The sequence below is a fragment of the Eucyclogobius newberryi genome, unplaced genomic scaffold, assembly GCF_026437365.1.
Source record: "Eucyclogobius newberryi isolate DKJ021-1_F unplaced genomic scaffold, fEucNew1.0.hap1 SCAF_15, whole genome shotgun sequence".
NCBI lineage: Eukaryota > Metazoa > Chordata > Actinopteri > Gobiiformes > Gobiidae > Eucyclogobius > Eucyclogobius newberryi.
Genome location: NW_027315779.1, coordinates 2,279,279 through 2,302,954, shown reverse-complemented (window position 1 = coordinate 2,302,954; position 23,676 = coordinate 2,279,279). Strand labels below are relative to the sequence as shown.

Below are 23,676 nucleotides of genomic sequence, written 5' to 3'. Positions count from 1 at the left end.
TCTTGTTGGGAAATGGGAGGTTTTGTCTATAGGAGTTTTTGTTTATAAGAGATCTTCTATTGAGTGTTTTTCAAACTTCCTATAAGTGATCTGTTCTTTTCCTCTGTATCTACCTGCGTTGCAACAATGAAATTTGCCCATGTGTGGACAATAAAGGATTATATATCTTATCTTACATTTGAAATAACACATCTTGCAGTTTTTCAACTTCAAATATTGACGTGGCTCCAAATGTTTTACAATATTTTCCTACATTTTGAACAAATTTATTTTTTTGCACACTGGGTAGATGTTTGACTACTTTATGAAACTATTAAACTGCGGCGTTCACCCTGGTCTGAGCTCAGTTTAGTTCTGATGTCGACTGGGCTCTGATCCCGGTTCAGTCACACTTCTCTCCGCGGTCCGTGTGACGCATCCGTAACATTGTTCAAAGCTTATTACTGCCTCTTCTCTGAATAGACCATTGTTCATTTATTCCATTTCAACCACTACCGGCATCGTCGTATTTGCCCAGGGACAACAGGTTCATACCAATAGCCGTGTTCTGCAAAGTCAAAAAGGTCAACAAGGGTTCTGGATTTCCACATATTTTATATGTTTTATTTTAAACTTTTTACGTTCTTGCGATGCAGAAGAAAGAACATGAACACCCTTATCTTCAGGAGTCGTTGGACCAGCCTTCACCATATTTAGCAGTAGAAAAATACAGCAAATACAATGAATGAATGGCAAAACAAAAATGCGGCGTGACACCAAGTAGTAGTAGTATCAACTAGCTTTAACGTACAGTACAGGTAAAGAGAACAGAAGTCATTCCTTCAACAAAATACATGGGGAATGCAGTGGCTGTAGCTATCTAAGTGACAAAAGCACAGCGCGTATACAACTGTCTCCAAACCCTCCTTTTACCACCGTTCCATCAGTTACTGTTCCACATCTACAAGTGTATCAGTCTCAAAAAGGAGAAAAAAAAAACAATCATATTTATATTTATATTAACGTAAAATCCATAAGCAACACAGAAAATAAAGCGATTTCCCAAAATACACTGTGTGCGCGCGCTAAACAGTCTCAATGTTCTACCTACGTTTTGTCAAAATCGAAATAATAAGAACAGGGCCGAATTTTAACGAGCGGCGGCGAGTTCCGCACGGCTCGTCTTGTTAAGCTACTGCAGCCGTTTTACACAATCTGGGTGAGATCTGGGGGCGGGAGCGGCGGGACGAGGAGGAGGAGGGCCCCGAGCGCTCTAGTCGATGTCCATCTCGGGCAGTTTGCTCTCCGGCGTCTTCTCGGGCGCAGCGGGCTGGTCGGTGGCCGGCTGGGGCTCGCCGTGTCCGTTCACGGGCCCGTTTGTGGTGGCGCTCTCCTCTTTGGGCAACTCCGCTTTGGGCTTGGGTTTGGTCATGACCGAGTTGCAGGACGAGTAGAGCTCCTGGAGAGGTAAAGGGAGGAACAAGACACTGGTTATTACACCGGCAAGTAAGAGAGCACTGTTAAAAGTAACTAAGTGCTGCGGATATTTACCGTATTTTCATAGTTTTGGCCGGGGTGCAACTTATATTTTATATTTATACTTATACTCCGGAGAGACTTATATGTGATATTATTTGTTATTTTCACACTTGCAACTGCATTTCATACTCCAGTGAGACTTGTATATGTTTTTTTCTTTTCTATTATGCATTTTTTGGCTGGTGCGACTTATACTCTGGTGCGACTTATAGTCTGGAAAATACGGTATGCACTTTCTTTTGATATGGCCTCGATAAAAATACACAACAAACTACTATTAGGTACTTCTAGAATGCGAGTAGTGCAGGCGTCGGTGGTATTTAAGTACACATGTCGGGTACACGATGACTGCGTGTCTTACCTTGGCCTTTCCTACAATCTCTGTGACCTTGACGACGGGCTCCGCGGTCAGGTCTCTGCTGTTCTGTTGGTTCATTTTGCTGTTGAGCCAAACCATGGCTTCGTTCACCTGTTTGTCCACTCGCATCACCTCCAACTCGTCCAGGTGGTTGTATTGCTCGTCCTGAAGAGAGAAGAAGACAATATGATAAGTCACACTATATCCACTCGATCTGATACGAAATACAGCTTTAATATACTTTGGGTGCTAACTGTGGCTAATGCTAATGCCTAGAGCAGCTCAAACGCCGTCTGCGGAGAAACGATTTGTGGAGTAAATGTAACTACACACAACAGGCAAAAGATATTTTCATTTAATTTGTTCACTCAACATATAAAGCTTTCACCTGGAGAAAAGGTCCTTCATTTGCATCTAAGAATGTTTGATTATTTCATTTATTCAACTTGTGTCCCTAGATTTATACGACAATTTAACTTTTAAGGCTGTTTTTGGTATTTTTTTTTTTTTTTTTACATTTTACTCATTTTTAGTTGGATCATGTTTATGCAGATATCCAAAATTCCCTCAGTAAATTATTTTAGATTTAATGTGTCAACAAACGAAAGCAACAACTTAAAACCTGGCATTAATGTTTAAAACATTTTAACACACTTTTTCGTATGACAACATGACATCATGAAAAACCTTTAGTAATATATGAATCCTTTTTCCTTTTTTATTTTGGTAAGTAAATTACAAAAAGGTAATAGTAGTTTTGTCTGAATATACGTTTTCTTCCCATTTGACTGCAGTGTCTCGCCTTAAACGTTACCACCAACAACGTTAAGGCAACGGTTTTATTTAAAGTGTTCATCTTGCATCAGTAACGTACATACCGTATTTTCCGGATTATAAATTGCACCTATTTTAATAGTTTTGGCGACTTATATGTTATATAATTTGTTATTTTCACACTAACAACCACAAGAGGGCGCTCTAGGCTCTAAGCCAGGGGTCCCCAACCACCGGGCCGGGGACCGGTACCGGTCCGCAACGCGTTTGCTACCGGGCCGCACAAAAACAAATAATCTCTTAGTGACAGCATCTTCTACGACGGAACTTTGGCCTGTTCCTCATGACACTCTAATAAGCTCGTCTGTGGATATATCAAGAAAAGCCTTATAGGAAATTGCCAATGAAATCCATTAAATATAATGGCAAGTATATTATATATCTGCTCTTGTCCTGCGTGAGAACATACATCATCATACGTGATACGTCATCGCGGCTGCGTCGCATCAAACACGCTGCCCAAAAGTAGAACCACAAGCCAGCGAAAATTTGTTAAAAACAAAAGTCTTTGGAGAGCGTTTTTGCAAAGGGGAAAAGGCCAAGTGAGGAGCAGACGAGGAGCCAGCAGGGATTTTGGACACGTCTCCTGGGCCAGCATTCTGCGACTGCTACGCGATCACCTGTTTTTACTTTTACAAGAGTTCGAGCACTATTTCCCGTGCGCAAAAGATCCATGAACTGCACGTGAATGGATCCGCGACCCATTCGTGATTAAAGCGGGCGAATCGAGCATGTGCAACAAGAGGATCAGCTGTTGGAGATTGAAAATGACGGTGATCTTAAACGTATATTTGAGGGAACAACTCTGCTGACTGCCATATTTATCTGATGAGCTTCCACCAGAAGAACAGTGAGGACACTGGATACAGGTGTAACTGTACGTTATGTTACTCCAATTCGGATCTTTTGGTATGGTACATTTAATAATGTACAAACGCGTCTTTTGAGAACATTTCGCCACTTCCGCGCATAAACTGGCACACCGGTCCGTGAAAATAAAACCTACATTATTCCGGTCCGTGGTGCAAAAAAGATTGGGGACCCCTGCGCTAAGCGACGCAGAAGAAGAATCTGCACTTCCTCTACCTCTGGAGTTTGTGGAGTTGTTTAGAAGTGACACAGAGGAAGAAGAATTCAGTCTGAATGTACGTTTTCTTCCCATTTGACTGCAGTGTCTCGCCTTAAACGTTACCACCAACAACGTTAAGGCAACGGTTTTATTTAAAGTGTTCATCTTGCATCAGTAACGTACATACCGTATTTTCCGGATTATAAATTGCACCTATTTTAATAGTTTTGGCCGGGTGCGACTTATATGTTATATAATTTGTTATTTTCACACTGGCAACCGCATTTCACATGTTGATTATTTTGCGATTTATATGTTATATAATCTGTTTAGAAGTGACACAGAGGAAGAAGAATTCAGGGGATTTAGTGATTTGGGGTAAAACTGATGCTTTGGTAAACTTGTTAGCATGTTCTTTATGCTATAGTTATCTGAATAACTGCTAATATGTTATGTTAACATACCAGACACTAGGGCTGTGTTCAAAATATCGATACGGCGATATATCGTCACGGACTCCGTATCGATACGCGTTAAAAAAAAAAAAAAAAAAAAAAAAAAAAAAAAAGATTTTTGTGGCCCGTAGGCTTTAAACGAGGTGAAATAGTACTACTTGATCTGCTGTTTGTGCTGTGCTCCTCTCTCTCGGAAGGAGCTGTGGACCTGATCAGAAGCTGATCTGTGCAGAAGATGCTGCTGCAGCATGTTCAGACCATGCCAATTGTTTGGCAAGAAACATGCAATACTTCACTAGAATGTGTTCCATATATTTATATTTGGATCAGTTGGCTGGATGTATGAAATTATTAGAGCAGAATGGATTTATAAATAAGTGCTTTGTGGATAAACATGACATTTCATTCATTTTCTTATTCAGAGTAAAAACATGACTCATTTGGTATATTTTTAAGACCCTTTTTTCAAAAATGTATCGGGATACGTATCGTAATGAGGGAATTGTATCGGAATATACAAGTATCGGGATACGTATCGTATTGCAAGGGTCTTGGCAATACCCAGCCCTACCAGACACTTACCACAGTTCTGTCTGTGCGTCATGTAGCTGAAGGTGTTAGTGTTAGCATACGTACACCTATTCACCATGTTCTCTCATCTGTTATTATTTTAAATTACTTTTCTAGATGGAATGTCTGTTCTTGGTCTTGGATTTTATCAAATAAATTGAATGTTGAATGAATATGATAAAGCGAGGCTCACTTTTGCTTTGTAACATTCGATGATCTTCATGTACTGCTGGATCTGTCGCCCGAGCTCCTCAAACGCTCTGGGCCGCTCCTCCGCCTCCGTGAACCTCTCCCAGATCGGCTGGCCCATGTTCTGTCCGAGAAGAGAGGGAAACCACAGCGTCAGTGAACGAGAACCGGCTCAGAACAGCAAATGTTTCAGTTATTGTACTCGCAGGCACCTTGAGCTCGGCCAGTTTGTCGATGTAAACTTGTTTCTGCTGGTCTTCTCCGTCTTCATAGAGCCAGGTCTCCGTGTCCTCCAGTTTTAACGAGAACACGTCACGATCCTGAATACGGTGCAAACAAAGTCAATGCACACACTGGGATGGAAATGAAAGAGCTTTGGAACAAGCCAACAAGCTGCTCGACATCCAATACATTTATCACTTTTAATGCAACAATTCATCGTGAAATCCTGAAATGATCACAAGCGTATTTTGACAATATTTGATGATTGTTATATGAACAGACTATAAAACACATACGAAAACACTTTTTTATAACACTGGCAGTGGCAAACAGTCAAAGAGTTTCATCAATAATACACTTTGTTCGTAAATGTTCTTCATCTAGTTCTCCGTGTCCTCCAGTTTAAATGAGAACACGTCAGGATCCTGAATAAAGGTGTAAACAAAGTCAATACACACACTTAGATGGAAATAAAACCATAAACACTATCTCACTCGTCTAAGTAGAGCTATGTACTTGGGCCTCAGAACTCCTGCCATGTAAAAAGGCCATCACGAGGATATGGATGACACAAGCCCCTCCCACGATCAAGGACTGGACAAACTAACACTAGACATATGGAGAAAATGACTTGACCTGAACACGGACACATTTGAATCATTGATGGGACGTTTATGTTGGACTTGGTTTACCATATGGTGCAGTTCATATTATTATAATTTCTCATTACTTGTATTATTGCAACTTTCTTTTGCTCTTAGGTTATGTCCCCAGTGGTTGTGTTTTGTGTGTCTGTAAAAAGAAAAACTTGAAAATAAATACTTTTTTTTTAAGTAAATATTCTTTATCTAGAAGTCGTCCGTCTACATATTTCAATCTTTAATTGTTCATGTATTTAAAATGTGTTAATGCGCAATCCAAATAATCATTTGCCCCGTTGACTGATAGAAAAATGAATCTCTTTAGTCGTTAAGCCGACTAAACTCAATCTCAATAGCACTAAAATACATCCTTAAAGACGCTCACCGCTTCAGTCACGTATTTCCCCAGGACGCCGTGCAGCTTGTCTCGCATCTCATAGACGTATTCTTCCACGTTGTTCTTGGCGTCGTTTCTCTCCTTCTCCAGTTTGTCCTGCATGATCATCTTTCCCTGGAAGTGAAGAAACGGATCGACACGTTTTATTCAACACATGAGAAAACAAACAAACAAACAAACAAACGATGAATGAATGAACTAACATGAAATTAAAGAGCATTTCACGAAAACACAGTGAACAAGATTAAGATTTTACTGAAAACATGTGCCTATTTATGAGCCGCAAACGTAACAATGGTCGTTCCACAACTGTTACCTAGCAACCGCATTGTAAACAGGGGCCGAAACCCATATAAATTACACAATAGTTGATGATTTGGCAAATAATAATACCTGACAACGCGTTTATTTTAGTTTGCGATGGTTTAAATCGTGTCTGAGCTGTTTGCGCACTTTTGACAGTGTCGCCCGTTGATGACATCATAGGGGGATTCTGTTTGAGCCGCTTCCTGTAACTTTTATTTGTCAATTCGTCCCCACAAAGTGCAACTTTGCGGATGTAAAACGATGGTACATTTATACCACAGGTTCTATACCACCAAACAGAGTCACAATTAGAAACACATGAGAACCTGTCACGTGCACTTTAACGTTGGGTCACAGGCAGTGGAAGTCGAGTGAAGCGTAAAACGGCCTTTTCGATAGCTTAAACACTGGTGAACTTTGACTTATTTAGTTCTTTCCCGCTCCACATTTGTCATGGCGTTCGGAGCATTACCTCGTTCTCCACGCACAGGTTGAGGACGTCTGTGGACAGCTGCCAGTGCAGGTTGTTCTCCACGGGAAGCTCCACCGTCTTCGTTTTGACCTTGGCCTTTTTGGGCTGAGGAGGCTCGTTGGTCTTCTTCTCCTTCGAGTCCTCCGTCGACGTCTGGGGGAAAAAAGCGACAATGAGGTTTGAGTGCTTGTCGACAGTCGCCGGAAACGTGTTTGAAAAAAAAAAAAAAAAAGGTGCGCATCGTGAGCCGTCTGACCAGCAGGGGGCGTCGACTACACATGCGGCTGGAAGAACGGGAGCGTTAAAGGAGTGGTTAGTAGTACACGCTATTTCCAAGCACAGGTTAATTCTAATTCAACAAAAGCAAATGCAGGATGGAAGTTAATGTCGTTAATAAATCATAATAATATACAAATATTTTCTGTTATTTAGTGAGTGACGTTTGTCCAGGGGGTTGTACTTCTTATGTCCAAAGTAACAATATCCAAGAGCATCGCCTGTGTTTGCCTCGCTTCCTTGTGTATTTGTTTGCATTATTTTCACTCTGCTTTTGGAAAATCCCCACTGAATTCGGCAAGTGTGGCGTGTCATTTTTCCCCCTCATTTTCCCCAATTGTTTTCCAATTTTTTTCGTCATTTTCAACATTTTTTTTGCAAAATATCCTGCACGTTTTGGTGGGACACATCTTAAAATCCTCTAGCCGGCTTAAACGACTAAAGTCCTACTGCCCTACTTAGTGCATTGATGATTAAACACATGTACACAGTCTTTATATCGTGTATTCTTCTCCACTGTATGATGCTTCTACGCTGTCAAAATGTAAATAGGACTTGTTGTTGTTCAGAGTATTCAGAAAGGGTTAAATAATGAAATGTTAATGACCTCCATCTCCTCAGCCTCTGACTTCTTCTCCCCCGACTCTCCGGACAGTTTCTGCTCCTCCGGATCCACCTGCATCTTACTCTGACACACAACACATGAAACAAATAAACACAGTATTAACGGAACATGCGTGTGCCCGTGTCAAAGTGAGTTTGGAAAAAAAAAAACACTCGGTTTCACGGCTTTGAACGATGAGGTTTTAAATGAAAAGGTGCGGAGGAAGAGCACACGAGTTATCAGTCAAATGACATGCAGCGACACAGTGAACATACAGTAATTTAATATTGTTTGGTTGTAATTGACCCAAGGCGCGTTCTGTGCATTGATTGGTCGAGGGAATTCATGCACAAATTAAATCAAATAAATCAGAAAAGTACTAAAAAAAAAAAAAAATCACATTTCATTGCAAAAAAAATAAAGAAAATTCAACACAAGATCCAGCAAATGTAATAAATTACGACTCGTTTAGTAAATATCTTGGTTGACTAAGATTACTCGACGAAGCGACTAAAGGAGATGTTTTTAAAGATCGTCACAGCAATTTTAAAATAAGCAGGAACTGGCCTAAAGCTGCACTATGTAACTTTTCCCGGTACGACGTTAAACTCATCGATGGAGACGAGGGGGAAACGCAGACAGAGTTACAGGTCACATCCGTGGAGAGGCGAGCCCGCTCACAGTGAGGACGTTTTCCAGGGTTTTTGTGAGCAGTGCGGGTGGATACGTTTAATGCCACACAGAGGAACATTCCAGACAAAAGCGGCATGTCCATTGACAAAAACGTGAATAAACTCAGAACTTAACGTTATATATGAATAGAATAAATGCAAAAATCAAGTGACTAAGTGTACACAAGTGGCCAAACTGTGAGATTAACTGGTTTGTAACAACTGGTATTTTAAAAGGGACCACTTGCTATAGCTAAGATAATCGATTTGGATTTGTTTTTTATTTTTAATGACTAAAATGTTCGGACGAAGAGACAAACAATCCAAATTTTGAGACAAATAAAATGTTGCACTTCAGCCCTTAACTAGGTGTTTTGACAACCTCCTGGAATGTTAAAATAATTTAAATAAAACCATTTGCTGCTGTGCCAGAAGCTGTTAAATGCCAGCACGATCTTGTCCACATTAACACTGGGCATTTTGAAAAGAAAAGACTGTGCAAAATGAGCATTCTTTAGCAGCTCATTCGACAGATGGCAGTGACAAGACAAAAGAAAACACATCCACCCTTTTTAAATCTGTCTTAGGCCTGTTTGAACGGTTTATCTGAATACCACGCCACTGGCACCAGTAAATACTGGGCGTGTCCTGGGGAGAAAAGAGACATGTTATAAGCTGCATTTATCCTGCAGATTCAGAACAGTTTGGGGGCAGAGCTGAACCATTTTGTGTCCTGACTATTATAAGAAGAAACAACACAATCAATCAATCAACACGTATTCACGTGACCAATTTACAGCAAAATATTTGTCCAAAACGTTAATTAAGTGTATTTTGTCGAAAGTTAAATTCAATAAAACTGTTCACAATCAAACTTGATGTGACAAAAAGCGCTTTACTTTTAAGAGTCATTTTTGTATTATTATTAAAAGTACTGGATTTTGCTTCTAAAATCATCTTTATATTATTTCTGCCTGACTTGAATAATCATGATTATTGATTAACCGGGACATCCCTAATTGTGATTTTTGAACTGGATTTCAAACCTCTAAAGTCATTATATGTGAGAAAGGATGTCGTTTATGCCTCTTGAAAACAACTCTTGTCTTTGTGATGTGTTAACTGCGACCATCTATAATGTCGTACCTCTTCGTCCTTGGCTGTGATTTGCTCGGTCTCCATTGGCTCCTCCCCCTCAGTGGATTTGACCACTTCCACCAGAGACGCGCCGGCCACGCTGAAGACGCCGTGGAGGTTCACCCGGACCTTTACTTTGACCTTTGAACTCTCACCCGTCTGCTGCGGAGCCACGTTTTTGATCATGAACTGGCCTGTCAGAGCGAGAGGGGGTTACAGCTGACGCTTGCTAACGCTAATGTAATGTAATGAAAAGACAACGATGATGCCAGAAATAAGAGCTAAATGAGTACACTTAATTTATCTATTATTATTGTTTTTTTTTTTTAAACAGGCTCTTGAGCAGCACTGGCATCTCATGTTTTAGAATTTAAAGGACACATATTATACTGAATTTACTTTTTTGTGCTTTTATCCTTGTCCCAACATTGTTCCCTCATCAAAAACATACCTGGAGTAGCATTTAGCTTCATTCACTCCAGTTTGATGAATTCTGGTTAGAAAATAATTTACCCTCTGAGCACCAAAAACACTTTGTTCTGATTCTCTTCAGTGAATTAGGTTCTTTATCTGAGACGTGGCTCTTTTTTTAAGTCCATAAATCATCAACTTGATGTGTGAGTTTCTGAGAGTGTGGGCTGGGACCAGGAACTTACCATCAGGCAAGCTTGAAATGCGCTGTAAAGTTTATCTCTGTATAATTCCCTCTGCAGCCAGTAGATGGCGCCAAAACTCAGTTAGTCCCAGGGGAAACAGCAGAGATCCAAATGTAATTTTATCTTTGCTGTTTGTTATAAACTATTTTTTTGTTTTAAAACATGAGATTCTAAACTAAAAGGTATTCAATAGCACGTATAAAGGCTACTAACAATACAAACTCTGTATAAGTATTTTGTGTTAGCACGGCTAATGTAAGCAGAAGATCTCAGAGCTTGACCTATGATGTCACAAATCTGAGACATTTGAAACTGAATGTTTTTGTGAGGCTCAGAGAAGGAGCAAAGACAACAACCTGGTGAAAAGCATTGCTAATAGTGTGAAGCTAAATACAACTCCAGGTGTGTTTTAGATGAAGGAACAATGTTAGAACATGGTCAAAAGCTCAAAAGGCCATTTTGCATATGTATCCTTTTAAGGTTGCCAGCTACAACACACAACATACACGTTTAATAATTATTAAGAGAGTAAAGCAGAACAAAACACACACTGTAACAAACACAAGCGTCTGTGGTTGTAGTGGGTGTATGTGGAGTTACCGATGGTGGCTGTGGAGTAGGGCAGTTCTTTGGGGTTGTTGTAGTAACCTTCCAGAGAGAACGGTTCTTTCCTGTAGAACGTCAGGACTTTGGAAAACGGAGCAGCGTGGTTTTTGGGAAAAACCTCACAATCACTGCAACAAAACACAGTGAGAAGGATCAAAAGTCGGGTAATGCTCATAACAGTGTAAAAAAATAGGGAGTGTCTGCAGAGCCACGGTGCGCGGCCGAAACTGCCATGTTATTTTTGTGCCGGCCGCGCGCCGCGGCTCCTGAAACTGCTATTTGACCGCGTTTTAGCGCCATTTTAGACCGCGCTGGGTTAAGGTTAGGGTTAGGGTTAGGGTTAGGCATGAGGCTATAACGGGCAATAAGGGAAATGCCGCGGTCCCTGAAACTGCGCCCAGCCACTCTCCAGCCACGGCCAAAAAAAAATACAAATTCCATACCCCAGAAAACATAGTTGTAGTATATTTGAGGTTTACACTAGAGTCTGGGACAAATAAAGTTATCTATCCAAGCGAAACAGTATTTAGACATTTTGAATCTTAAAAGAGCCAGATTTGTGGAATAAATAGCTATATTCTCATTGTTTACGCTACGCAACTATATGAAATTAAGTGTTTATCAAGCCTAAAAAGGCTGTTTGTTCTACCTCGGTCCGTCTTCTGCCGCTGAATGCCACCTCAGTGAGATTGAATATGGAACGACGTCTGTGATGGAAAACTCTCTGACTTTGAACGCCGGGGACAAGATGGCGCACTGAAAGACAAAGAATAAAACGTGATCAGACACTGTTTAAATGAGACCTCGGTTAAAGATGTGCTTCGCCGTTTACCTGCAGAGCGCAGCCGCGGGCCACGGCCTCGTCTGCGTTCAAAGTGGTGCTGAGCTCTTTCCCGAAGAATTTACTGACGCGCTCTTTGATGGCGGGAATCCTGGAGGCTCCGCCCACAATTTCCACGGCGTAAATGTCCTCTTTCTTCATCTCTGGGGAATCAGGGAAACGCGACGGACGTTAATCGGGCAGATAAAGCGCACACGTCGTCGAAACAATTACCACGTTGCATTTTGAGAGTTGATTTGTAGTGTTTTACTCAACAATCTGACAAAGATGCAGTAAATAAATAAGTAGGTGCAGGAAGAGGCCAAAAAAAAACTACAAATGATTGACTTTTCTTATAATACCAAGAGATTTATTGATTTTTCTGTCATTTACACCATCAAGATGACTTCAAGCATCACTTTACGTTCAAATGGGTCAAATTCTGTTAAAATCTCCAAAACAACTAATCGATCAAACAAAATAATAATTGTTAATTGCATTGTAAAAGGCATTTGAGTGTTTCTATGTGGATTTTAATGCTATAATCAGATTCTTAACCAGGCGGGGTAAAGTCATCAGAGCCGTGCGAGCTGCCAGCGTCCGGAGGGGAAGCTTGTTAGGGCACGCGACTAAAAGAGCACAAATCTTTTACTTTCAGATCATTACGTTAATACTGTTACACCACTATGATACAACTGCTGAAACAATGCAGTTCACTCACTGGTTTAATAAAGTTCTCACTGTGACGTGGTGTGTTTGCGGGCTCTAAAGCACTCACTGGTTTAATAAACTTCTCACTGTGACGTGGTGTGTTTGCGGGCTCTAAAGCACTCACTGGTTTAATAAACTTCTCACTGTGACGTGGTGTGTTTGCGGGCTCTAAAGCTCTCACTGGTTTAATAAAGTTCTCACTGTGACGTGGTGTGTTTGCGGGCTCTAAAGCTCTCACTGGTTTAATAAAGTTCTCACTGTGACGTGGTGTGTTTGCGGGCTCTAAAGCACTCACTGGTTTAATAAACTTCTCACTGTGACGTGGTGTGTTTGCGGGCTCTAAAGCTCTCACTGGTTTAATAAAGTTCTCACTGTGACGTGGTGTGTTTGCGGGCTCTAAAGCTCTCACTGGTTTAATAAAGTTCTCACTGTGACGTGGTGTGTTTGCGGGCTCTAAAGCACTCACTGGTATAATAAAGTTCTCACTGTGACGTGGTGTGTTTGCAGGCTCTAGAGCTGGCGGTGACACTCACTGGTTTGTTCCATGACGCTGCGTAGTGGAGCCTCCACTTTGGCCAGGAGCCCGGCGCACATCTCCTCAAACTGACCCCTGGGAAAACACGGTCAGCGCGTATTATTAGCACATCTGCCAGAATCTTTTTACAAACGGATTAAAAACGCCGGCACCACTCTAAGAATAGCCACGGTGTAATTATGGGAAATGTGAGCGCTGCCGCTGAAACGGTCAGAATGAGCTCGCTCGCTCGGGATTTTGAACTTTAAAAACGTAGAGGAGCACTTTTTGGATCACTTCTTTTCATTTTCTAATTTTTGTCATTCTGAGCTCTGGAGAAGGCTCAACGGACTGTGCAGGTAAAAGGAGCTAACTTTGTCTCCATGGAGATGAATGTTCCACAGTATCTCCACGGAGACAAAGCAGGCCACGTTACAAATCGGATCTCTGAAGAGGCGCGCCCGCTCACAGTAGGAATTTACTTGTTTTTGGTGTTTTTTTTTTTGTTTCGTTTCTTTGCAAAGTTGATAATGTAATAATGAGCAACATTCCAGGCATCTCCACGGCGACACGGAGTAAACAAACCACTGAGCAGAAAAGTGACATAGTGCGCCTTTTAAAATACATGAAACAGCAGTTAAGTCTGGGAAGTTTTTGTTGAAGACACTTTATAATAATATACACTTTAAAAAGCATAAACAAAGACTTAAATAAAACTAGTTACAAACAAATACTTTATTCAAAAGGATTCAAGCTTCCTAACGGGGTAATTAAGGGTTTAAGGGTATTAATTAAGTCGTTACCGAGCCTGAAACGTTCAACTATTTGTTCATTATGAATTCGGTTGTTAATATAAAGTGGTAAAACACAATAATATGAGACTTATTTGTACCTGAAGATCACCCTAAGAATTACTGATACGCTGCAGTACAATACTACTACTACTGCCACTACTACTGCTGTGCCGTGTTAGATCACGTGTAGAACGCTTAATTGCATCTGCTCTTACAAAAGAACCTGCTTATCTTCTGACCCACATGACACACGCTATTACACGAATCTAACTCTGATCATGACTATTGCACCTATACTTAATCCTGAATCTAACAAATCTAATTTCTACTTTAATTGGGGATTGTCTCACACCGTTTTATGTCCACGATGGGTTATTTTTTATCTTTCATTGATTTGCTGTATTATTCAATGATTTAATATGATTTTTAAACATTTGATATGTTTTTGGGGGGTTTACGATCTGTTGTTTTGTGAGGTTGCGTCTGGCGCCTCTTTAGTGTGACCTTAAGATCACCCTAAGAATTACTGATACGCTGCAGTACAATACTACAACTACTGCAAATGACTACTACTGCAAATGACTACTACTGCAAATGACTACTACTACTACCACTACTGCTGAATACGTGAAGTGTGAAGTGGTCAGAGCTCGTCGCACCTGTTGAGTTTCCCGGAGACGTCGATGTCGTTCATGAAGCACTCGATGTTGAGCGGCAGGTCGGAGGAGTTGGCGCTCATCAGTTTCTTGAGCTTCTCGCACTCCTGGTACAAGCGTCCCAGAGCGCGCGGCTTCGACTTCACGTCCAGCTTGTACTTCTGCCTGAACTCCTCGCAGAAGTGGTTCACCAGGATGTCGTCGAAGTCCTTCCCGCCGAGTTCAGAGTCCAGCGCCGTGGCCAGGATCTGAGAGGGACAGATTCACACGTAAGACTTAAGGGTCGCGAGAAGGTTTGTGTGGTCACTGTGGTTCAAATTGTAGACTTGTAAAAATTTATGCAAAAATACTGATAAACAAAAAAATAAGATAAAATAAGAATGAAAATAAAGAAAATTCGTTACAAAAACAAGATTTGCTTGGAGACATCTTGAATAAAATCATAGCATAAAAAAGGTATTTTGTTGTAATGACAAGATAAAATGACATTATGATGGGAATAATGATGGATTGAAGCCATAACATTTTTAACCTGTCAATTATACAAGACCGTCCCTGTAAATAGAGTTTAAATTGATACCAAGATTAAATGCTAATATATTACTCATGTTGTCTCGATTAGTTTAAAATGGTCGTTTGCTGGCACACTTTACGACGATTTGCTCATCTGTAACCCGCCTGGGACGCCGTGAACGCTCAAGACGTGGTGCAGAAACGCTGCACCGTCTAAACGCTGATTCACTATAGACTGAGTGTAAACCCGAACCCTTCGAACTCACAGTCTGAACACATTGCTAGAGTCAGGGCCCTACGTATTATTGATATAATAAGTTGTACGTTTCAATGTGTTTACTTATGAACGTGCCCCAAAATGAACTCACCACTTCAGAATGGATTAAAGGAAAGTCTGCTGCTTTAGTCTACAGACTCTATACTCTACATGGCTGGTACGTTACTGTTACTGTTACTGTTACTGTTATATTACCGTTGTGTTACCGTTTCGTTACTGAACAGAGCTCGGATTGTGTCGTCACGTCATCAGAATGCCCAGTCAGCCTGTTAAACCAATGGAGATTCTAAGAAGTTAACTGCTAAACACAGCGTTCCTTTCAAACGTATTCTGACTTAATCCATGTTTAGGACGTTGCCACGGGCGACGCCAAGTCTTTTTCGCACGAATGAATGATTTTGCAAAACAGACAACAAAGTCTTTTTCAAACCACCAAGAGAAAGAATGCATTGTTGACTTGTTCATGAACATTTTTGCACAACTCAACAACCACTGAAAAGTACTTTATAGTATATCAAGACTTTTCTCTCGGGTCAGTGTCAGTCACAAGTAAAAGTGGGTGACGTGGAACAAGGTGAATAGAGTGATAAATGTATTTAGATAATCGGGTTGTTACACACAGCTTCTGTTTACTTTTTTTGACATTGTATCTGCTGAAGTATCTCTTTGTTTCTGGATAAATGTCTTTAATGTTCAATCCTGAGTTGTTTCTTTCCCTCCTCAGCAGTAACACGTTGGTCAGACAGTGTCCACAGTAGGGCTGGGTATTGCCAAGACCCTCGCGATACGATACGTATCCCAATACAGGGGTCACGATACGATACGTATCCCGATACTTGTATATTCCGATACAATTCCCTCATTACGATACGTATCCCGATACATTTCTGAAAAAAGAGTCTTAAGAATTTACCAAATGGGTCATGTTTTTACTCTGAATAAGAAAATGTATGAAATGTCATGTTTATCCACAAAGCACTTATTTATAAATCCATTCTGCTCTAATAACTTCATACATCCAGCCAACTGATCCAAATATAAATATATGGAACACATTCTAGTGAAGTATTTTTTTTTTTTAAATAAATAAAAAATATCGATACTGTACGGAGTCCGTGACGATATATCGCCGTATCGATATTTTTACCCTAGTCCACAGCAGAGCCAGGCTGACTCAGTGCTGTGACAAAGCCTCTTCAGCTCTGTCTGCTCCAAACCAGCACAAATTATTCATGACGCACCTTGAGTTTTCCCTTGTTGAAGGCACAAACCGACACCTGGTAACCCGAGTGCCCCACGTCGACGAACACCACGATCCGCGGCTTCTCCTCCGGCATCGGGAGGTCCTGCTTGTAGATGCCGTACGCCAGGGTCACTGTGCGCGCAAACACGGGGCGTTTAGTTTCCTTTTGAGTGTCATTTAGGTCGAAAAATGCCATGCAAACGTTTACTTCTTCACACTAGCGAGCTTTTATGGATGATTACGTCACATCATGCTAGCGGCGCTTCCCCTCGTACCTGCAGTGGTCTCGTTCATCAGCCGGAGACAGTTGAGGCCTGCGATTTGCGCTGCGTCCATGACAGACCTCCGCTCGGCGTCTGTGTAATAACTGGGAACCTGGAACGCATCAAAACACCATTTGATATGAGCGCTTTTATCCGGTCGTTCAGCCGCTCGAGTCCGTACTGGTTTGTGTCGGCTGAAACGTGGGTTTTATGACATAACAAGAGCTGACGGACACGGCATTGTTCAAAAAATAAAAAATAAAGTTACAGGTCATTTATAAGCGTGGGCGATAAGGCAACATGTAGAACTACTTTTACGATCCGGAGTGAGTTTTTCTTAATAAAAACTAATGATAACGGCTTCAATTGTTGATTTTATGGACGACAGACTTTTAATAAATACTATTTAACACAAAAAGTAGAGTTTTTCTGAACTAGGACAAGGGCGTAATGAAGGAAAAATAATAAAAATAATAATAATCATGATAATTTCCCTCATGTTTCAATTTGCTTTTATCTTAAAACTAAAAATCAATAGTCAATTTCTGAACATAAACAATACAGATTTTTTATAATTAAGTAATAATAATGAAAAAGGTTTAGCTGTATTCCTCCAAAGTGCTTTTACTGATTGACTTTCCATTAAAAAAACCAAGCTGGTCGTTGACAATTTCAAATAACGGAAAATCTGTTTTGATTTAAACCTGATTAATTGCCCAGTTCATTGAAAACAAGAGTCTTCCTATAAAAGTATGATATTTGTATCCTCTAATATCGAGTCCGGCTCCGAGGGGGTCGATTTTGGCCCCGACGGAGTCACAGTCTATTTGTGTGCAATCGGTAATATCAATCTTACATAACAGACGCTGCCAAACGGGGATTCAAACGCCGTTTACCGACTCACAGCATCCCACGCTTCGCCCGGCGCCGAGGTGTGAACAGGAAATAATGCTTTTAGACGGATCTGCTCCAAATGTCAGCGGAGCAGGTGGCTTCACGCTTTACATTTACACGGCAGATCCAATACAGCCAGGAAGCTCTCAATTAAACTGTCAAATCAGGCAAATGACAGGAAACGGTATGGATTCAAATGTTTTATACCATTGATTACGGTATAAAACTACTGGAAACTACTGAACTGAAAACGCATCTACAGTATGAGGCATCTACCGCCGCGCGCTCATCTACATGTGTGGTTCTGCGCCAGTTTCGTCTCCATGGAGATGTCGCAATGCCTTGAATGCCATTAAACTTCAAATCAAACTTTATTTTTTACAGCTCATAGTAGAAACAAGACAGTTTCCAACGAGCTGCACATACAAGTCACATAAAACACACATTCAGCTACAAGTCTGCAGAAACACAACAATAAGCCAAATAAAAGCAGTACGTTTGATGAATAAAATCAAATAAATCATAAAAACAGCGCACAAAATTTACCTATAATTTGTGTTCAATGGTAATGATTAAAAGTCTGTATTTTCATCTTTTTATCAGTTTTAAGAAAGACAAAATAAAATGGAATAATGTATTAAACTCAATGAGTACGTGGAAGAAAATAAAGGTGATTCACTTTCATTGTGCGATACACAGCCCCTTATAGCATCAACCCAGCAGAAAAGTTACATAGTGCACCTTTAATTTAGCATTAAAAAGCATCAACTCCATCGCTTTACCCTTTAAACATAATCACCACAATTTTAATCGATGTTTAGCTAAAAACACGGCAAAAAACAGCTATTACTTGTAAACTTTTAGAGACTTTATGCCGTTAAGTCTTAGCTAATAAGCTAATAATAACGTTGTTTACAGAACAGGGCCCTATTTATTTATTTATAGCACAAGAGACGATGGACGGATGGTACATAACGGTATGGCAAGTTGCTCCTTACGAACTGCTTTCCAAAGAGGCCATCATGTTATTTTCTAGTTTTTACGTCAGTTTCAGCTCCACACGTTTGATTTTCTTAATTTATTTGGCATTTTACTCTCTTTTTGGCTTCGTTTGATGCTGCCACGTGTTTCATAAATGTTCACCATCTCAATTGTTCCCTTTTTTTTTTTTACTTTACGGTCACTTAATTTTAAAGAAAGTGCTTCGATGCTCATCTATATTGCGCTCTTAAATTTTGATACCAGCCTTTGTATCCTGCCGTGTCAGCCAAGCGTCCGTCATTCCTCCAGTCCGTGCCAAGATTCGGCAACTCAATTTTGATTTCGGAAATTAATCGCCCGTAACCCTGTGCGCAGGCGGCAAATAAAAGAACCTGGGCCCGAGCCTCCGAGGCGGGCGTGTTTTATGGATTTGAGAGGGACTCACGGAGATCACGCAGTCCACCACGGGTTTCTTGAGTGCACTTTCAGCGGTCTCCTTCAGTTTGGTCAGCAGCATCCCCGAGACCTGCTCGATACTGAAGAGCCGCTCCTCCTCCATGTACATCACCTGAGTGTTGAAGAGGCAGTCAGTCAGTTTGGCATTTAAACGAGTGACAAAAAACACTGACACCTGAGTTTTATCAAGCGCGTGTGACATGTTTTCTCGTTTTCTCTCAGCATTTCCTTCGGTGAAAAGCGCCTGTGGTCAAAATGAATCAGTGTTTACTTAAATTTCATCCTATACTTTGTTTTAACCTTTATTTAATCAGGTTGAAAGTCAAGTTAACTGTCTCTTTTTCAGGAGCGTCACAGCCAAAGCACATTTTAATATGTCTGTCATGTTGTTATTTGTCTAATCGGAAAAAATAGGTAGTAAGTTGTGACTTTTGGCCCTTTTTTTCACAGTAAAGTTCCTGGTTATGGAACGAATTAGCTCTTTGTATATTATGATTATTATTATTATTATTACATTTAAATTTTGTTTTAATATTTTTCATGTATTGTATTGTATTGTATTGATTTTATTTATTTAGTTTATTTATTCTTTATTTCAATTGTGTGTCGTTCACATTGACATAAATTACCATAATAATCAAAAAAGAGCAGAGAGAAGGAAAAAAATCTTTGTATATCACACCAGTCCAACAAACTTCACCAATATATTGTCAAACTAGGGAAAACAAGGTATTCGCAGAGTCATAAGTATAATATTTTAGTTTTATGTCAAATAAGTAGTCTAGATCAGGGCTGTTTGAATGTATGTTTAAACGCCTGCATGTTGTAATATCTGAAAATGTTAAAAAAAAGTATTGTACGTCTAGTTTTGATCGTGATTTGCTCATTTTGACTAATTAAGCGCAGCAACATCATATTGTTTTATTGTTTCTATGTCGTTTTGCAGTCTTGCAGGTGATTTTAAAATGACACACAATGACCCATCAAGAGCCTATTGTCCACTCGCAGTATCGTCCAGGTGATAAAACACAGAACGATATCAGGATCCGACATCAAGCGGTTATTGTCAGGGAAAACTACTGAATCCAACAGTATCAGACACACAACACATTTATGATTTATCCTCCGGACGTTTGTTAATTACTTCCACGGGGACACGCGAGCCCAAGACGAGACTCGGGTAAAGGCAACGAACATACGCAAGACTCTATACTAAGAGCCACTACCGTATTTTCCGGAGTATAAGTCGCACCAGCAAAAAATGCAAAATAGAGAAGAAAAAAACATATATAAGTCGCACTGGAGTATGAAATGCAGTTACAAGTGTGAAAATAACAAATAATATCACATATAAGTCGCTCCAGAGAAAAAAGGTGCATCTTATAGTCCTGAAAATACGGTAATTACAACCAAAATCCTTCTTGATCTTGGTTTAATATACTCTTGACAACTGCAATCGTCATATTCATTCATTGCGACGCGGCCCGTTGCTCAAAGTGCACTGCAAGCCGCTAATTAGCAACATTTTAGACGTTTGTGTCGCCGCCGTCTCGTCATTACCGTTTGTGCGGTAAAGACGCAATCAAATCTGAGTTAAAAAAATCTAATCGAAATCACACTCTTTAATAGGGCAACAATAACATGCAATAATGGTTGAGTCATTGTTAATATTTACCTTTAAATTTATTCTAAACAGAGTAGGTTTGTCAAAAGTATCACTTAAACCAGTATCAAAACTAGATACTGTATTTTCTGGACTATAAGTCGCACCTTTTTTCATAGTTTTGGCCGGGGTGCGACTTATATTTATATTTATACTTCTGGCGACTTATATGTGATATTATTTGTTATTTTCACACTTGCAACTGCATTTCATACTCCAGAGCAACTTATACATTTTATTATGCATTTTTTTGGCTGGTGCGACTTATAGTCAAATATGGAAAATACAGTACTCATTTTAGTCTGCAAGTATATAAAACAAAAACAATATATATAAGAGAGAATTTAATTTATTTCTTGAATAGTTTCAGAATTAGCATAAGATCACATGTAGACAGTACCATATTTTCCGGACTATAAGTCGCACCTTTTCTTTTTTTATAGTTTTGGCTGGTGCGACTTATACTCCGGTGCAACTTATAGTCCAGAAAATACGGTACAATTTTGGGTGTTGAACATTACATTCTACTGTCTGAAAAAAGGAGTGTCTCGTGTATATCGCTGTGGAATCTCAATTAGTAACGAGCATTGAGCCAAAATGTTATGTTCCAACCTAATAAAAAGCCCTTAAACATGAGTGAGAACCAACGGTGACCTGTGCGACTGCGTAATCGTATAAAAGCTTGTGCAGGAATCATCCGCGAGACATCGAGTGAGTCCCAAAAAAAAAAAATGGTGCGTTTCTCACTTTTACGCCGGTGGCTCCATTGGGCATCTGCGCCAGGTCGTACACGGTGTTGGACTTTGCCGCCTGGACGTACGGGTCCGAGAACGCCCTGCCGTGGAAACGCTTGAAGCCCTGGATCGTGTTCTTATGATTGGTCACCACCTGGAGTCGAGTAAAGTAAAGCCATGCATTAAAAACACAACGATAACTTTGGGCATTGGCACCGCAGCGTGTCCTCGTGTTTTCCTTCATCGTACCTGGCTCTTTGCGGCAGCGCCAATGGATCGATTTCTTGGTCCAAAAGATACAAACGACCTGAAAGAGACAAGCAAATATGAATACAATCATCGTGTCATGAATCAAACGCGTGAGAAAAATAAATGTCATGAATGTCTTTTGTCCGCCTTCTGTCTCGAGCGCCCACACGTCCACTTGTCATCGAAAACAGATGATATCCCGAAACAAACAGTTACTATTGAGACCGAAACAAATCATTAAGCATTATGTCATCGATATATGTGCAATAGCGTCATTATCTTATCAACTTACCCTTTTTTTTGTGTAAATAAGAGACATTTCATTTCTTTCTTCGTTGATTATTCTATTGTACATTGAGACGTTTTAAATATTCTATTTTCCAGACTTTTTTCATAGTTTTGGCCGGGGTGCGACTTATACCTATATTTATACTTATATACTTATACTCAGGACCGACTTATGTGATATTATTTGTTATTTTCACACTTGCAACTGCATTTCATACTCCAGTGCAACTTATACATGTTTTTTTCTTCTCTATTATGCATTTTTTGCTGGTGCGACTTATACTCCGGAAAATACGGTACATTCTAAAGGTTGAAATATGGTGACTGAGGGCTTCTGTATAGCTGATACATACAAATTAAGTCTATTACGGATACAAATCTATAATAATGTCATCTTTTTTAAACTCTTCTGGTCAATAATGTCCACGTCTGCGTAATAAAAGTGTTATGACATGTGCACTAGCGTCTGAATAGTCCAGATAGTGACGATTATTCAAACCACTCATGATTATTCCTCTTCATTGTTCAAGCAAGGGCATTGCACCTGCACATTTTTTTTGCTTCACAATTTATAAGACGCAGCGCAATGAGAATGAGACGAATAAAACCCATAGAAATGCTTAGAAGTTTCATTCAAAGTACAAAACATAGTAGTTACAGAGTGTGTATTCCTTCTATACGCTATAAAAGCCTTGTTTAATGTAACTGAAGTGTAGGAATAGACACAAGTCTGGATGAGAACAACGTGTTCTCACGAATAACCTCGTGTTTTACAGGTATTTAAAGCTTTTTAACTTTACGAGGCGCACGCGTGTGACAAAATTGCTAGAATCTTCCAGAAGAGAGATTGGCTGCTGTCGTCATTGAGCATAACGCAAAGACGTGCACTTTTCATTCCGGGGACGCGCGAGGCGGGCGGGGCTTCTTGCGCACGCTCCTCGAAGAGCCAAACACCGCCCGTCCGCGCGCACACGGCACATAAAGAGAACGTAAACACACACACGTCGTACAGCGCCTCGTAATAAACCTGTAATGGCTTTCAAACCCCCCACTCCGGCCAGAAACACAAGTTTAATGCACGCGCGTTCGTTTCTCTCACGTTTCAGTCGCGTACACGTTCAACAACAACCGACGACACAAAAAAAAAGTCAAATATCGCTGTTATTTTTTGTACAGCACATAACGGTTGCTAGGTGGTAAAGCTATTCACGTGTACTGCCCCGAAAAAACGCCGGTGACTGAGGCAGAAAAGGAGTGTCCCGTCCTTTTTAATGAATGGCCGATGTGTACAACGTATAGACACAAACGGTACTTACGGTGTACATCTGTCGCTGTACTCGTTGGCGACGGTCTCGATCCCCCCGGCTCGGGCTACGGCCACATAGCAGCTTTGAAACCCGAAATCAAATCCCACCACGGACATTCTGTGGTCTTTTTTGTTTCTGTCGTTCCGCTCGAGCGAGAGAATAAAGTGTTCGGGACAGTCCGGGGGAGAAAGCAAAAGTTTGAATGGAAGCGTCTAAATCGGTCTGGTTGTGCTGCGTCGTGCGGCTTGCTTCATAATCCACGGTTGCGGCCGGTGTCCGTTTGTGTCACTGGAGCTGCGGCTTCGAGCGCTGCTGTTAGGGACTCCTTCGAC

At 40.6% G+C, this 23,676-nt stretch overlaps 2 protein-coding genes across 4 annotated transcripts in view; both read right to left on the bottom strand.

The window, feature by feature from the left end:
- Positions 1–23,676, bottom strand: part of LOC140360496 (NEDD4 family-interacting protein 1-like) — a 115,411-nt gene that overhangs the window by 49,283 nt on the left and 42,452 nt on the right. The gene's annotated exons all lie outside the window — the stretch shown is intronic.
- On the bottom strand, positions 616–23,622 carry hspa4a (heat shock protein 4a). Of its 2 annotated transcripts, none has more exons than XM_072445708.1 (19): positions 23,354–23,622; positions 21,750–21,807; positions 21,514–21,654; positions 19,093–19,215; positions 16,785–16,884; positions 16,508–16,641; positions 14,480–14,724; positions 13,046–13,122; positions 11,814–11,965; positions 11,631–11,737; positions 10,976–11,109; positions 9,729–9,913; positions 7,915–7,989; positions 7,032–7,184; positions 6,242–6,367; positions 5,206–5,313; positions 4,998–5,117; positions 1,880–2,041; positions 616–1,438 (listed from the first exon to the last, which is right to left on the bottom strand). In XM_072445708.1, the coding sequence occupies exons 1-19, from the start codon at positions 23,458–23,460 to the stop codon at positions 1,253–1,255; spliced, it is 2,493 nt and encodes an 830-aa protein (XP_072301809.1). In that variant the 5' UTR covers positions 23,461–23,622; the 3' UTR covers positions 616–1,252. The 2 variants fall into 2 exon arrangements, with proteins under 2 accessions (XP_072301809.1, XP_072301808.1); XM_072445707.1 differs by having other exon boundaries at positions 619–1,438; positions 7,915–7,995; positions 23,354–23,620.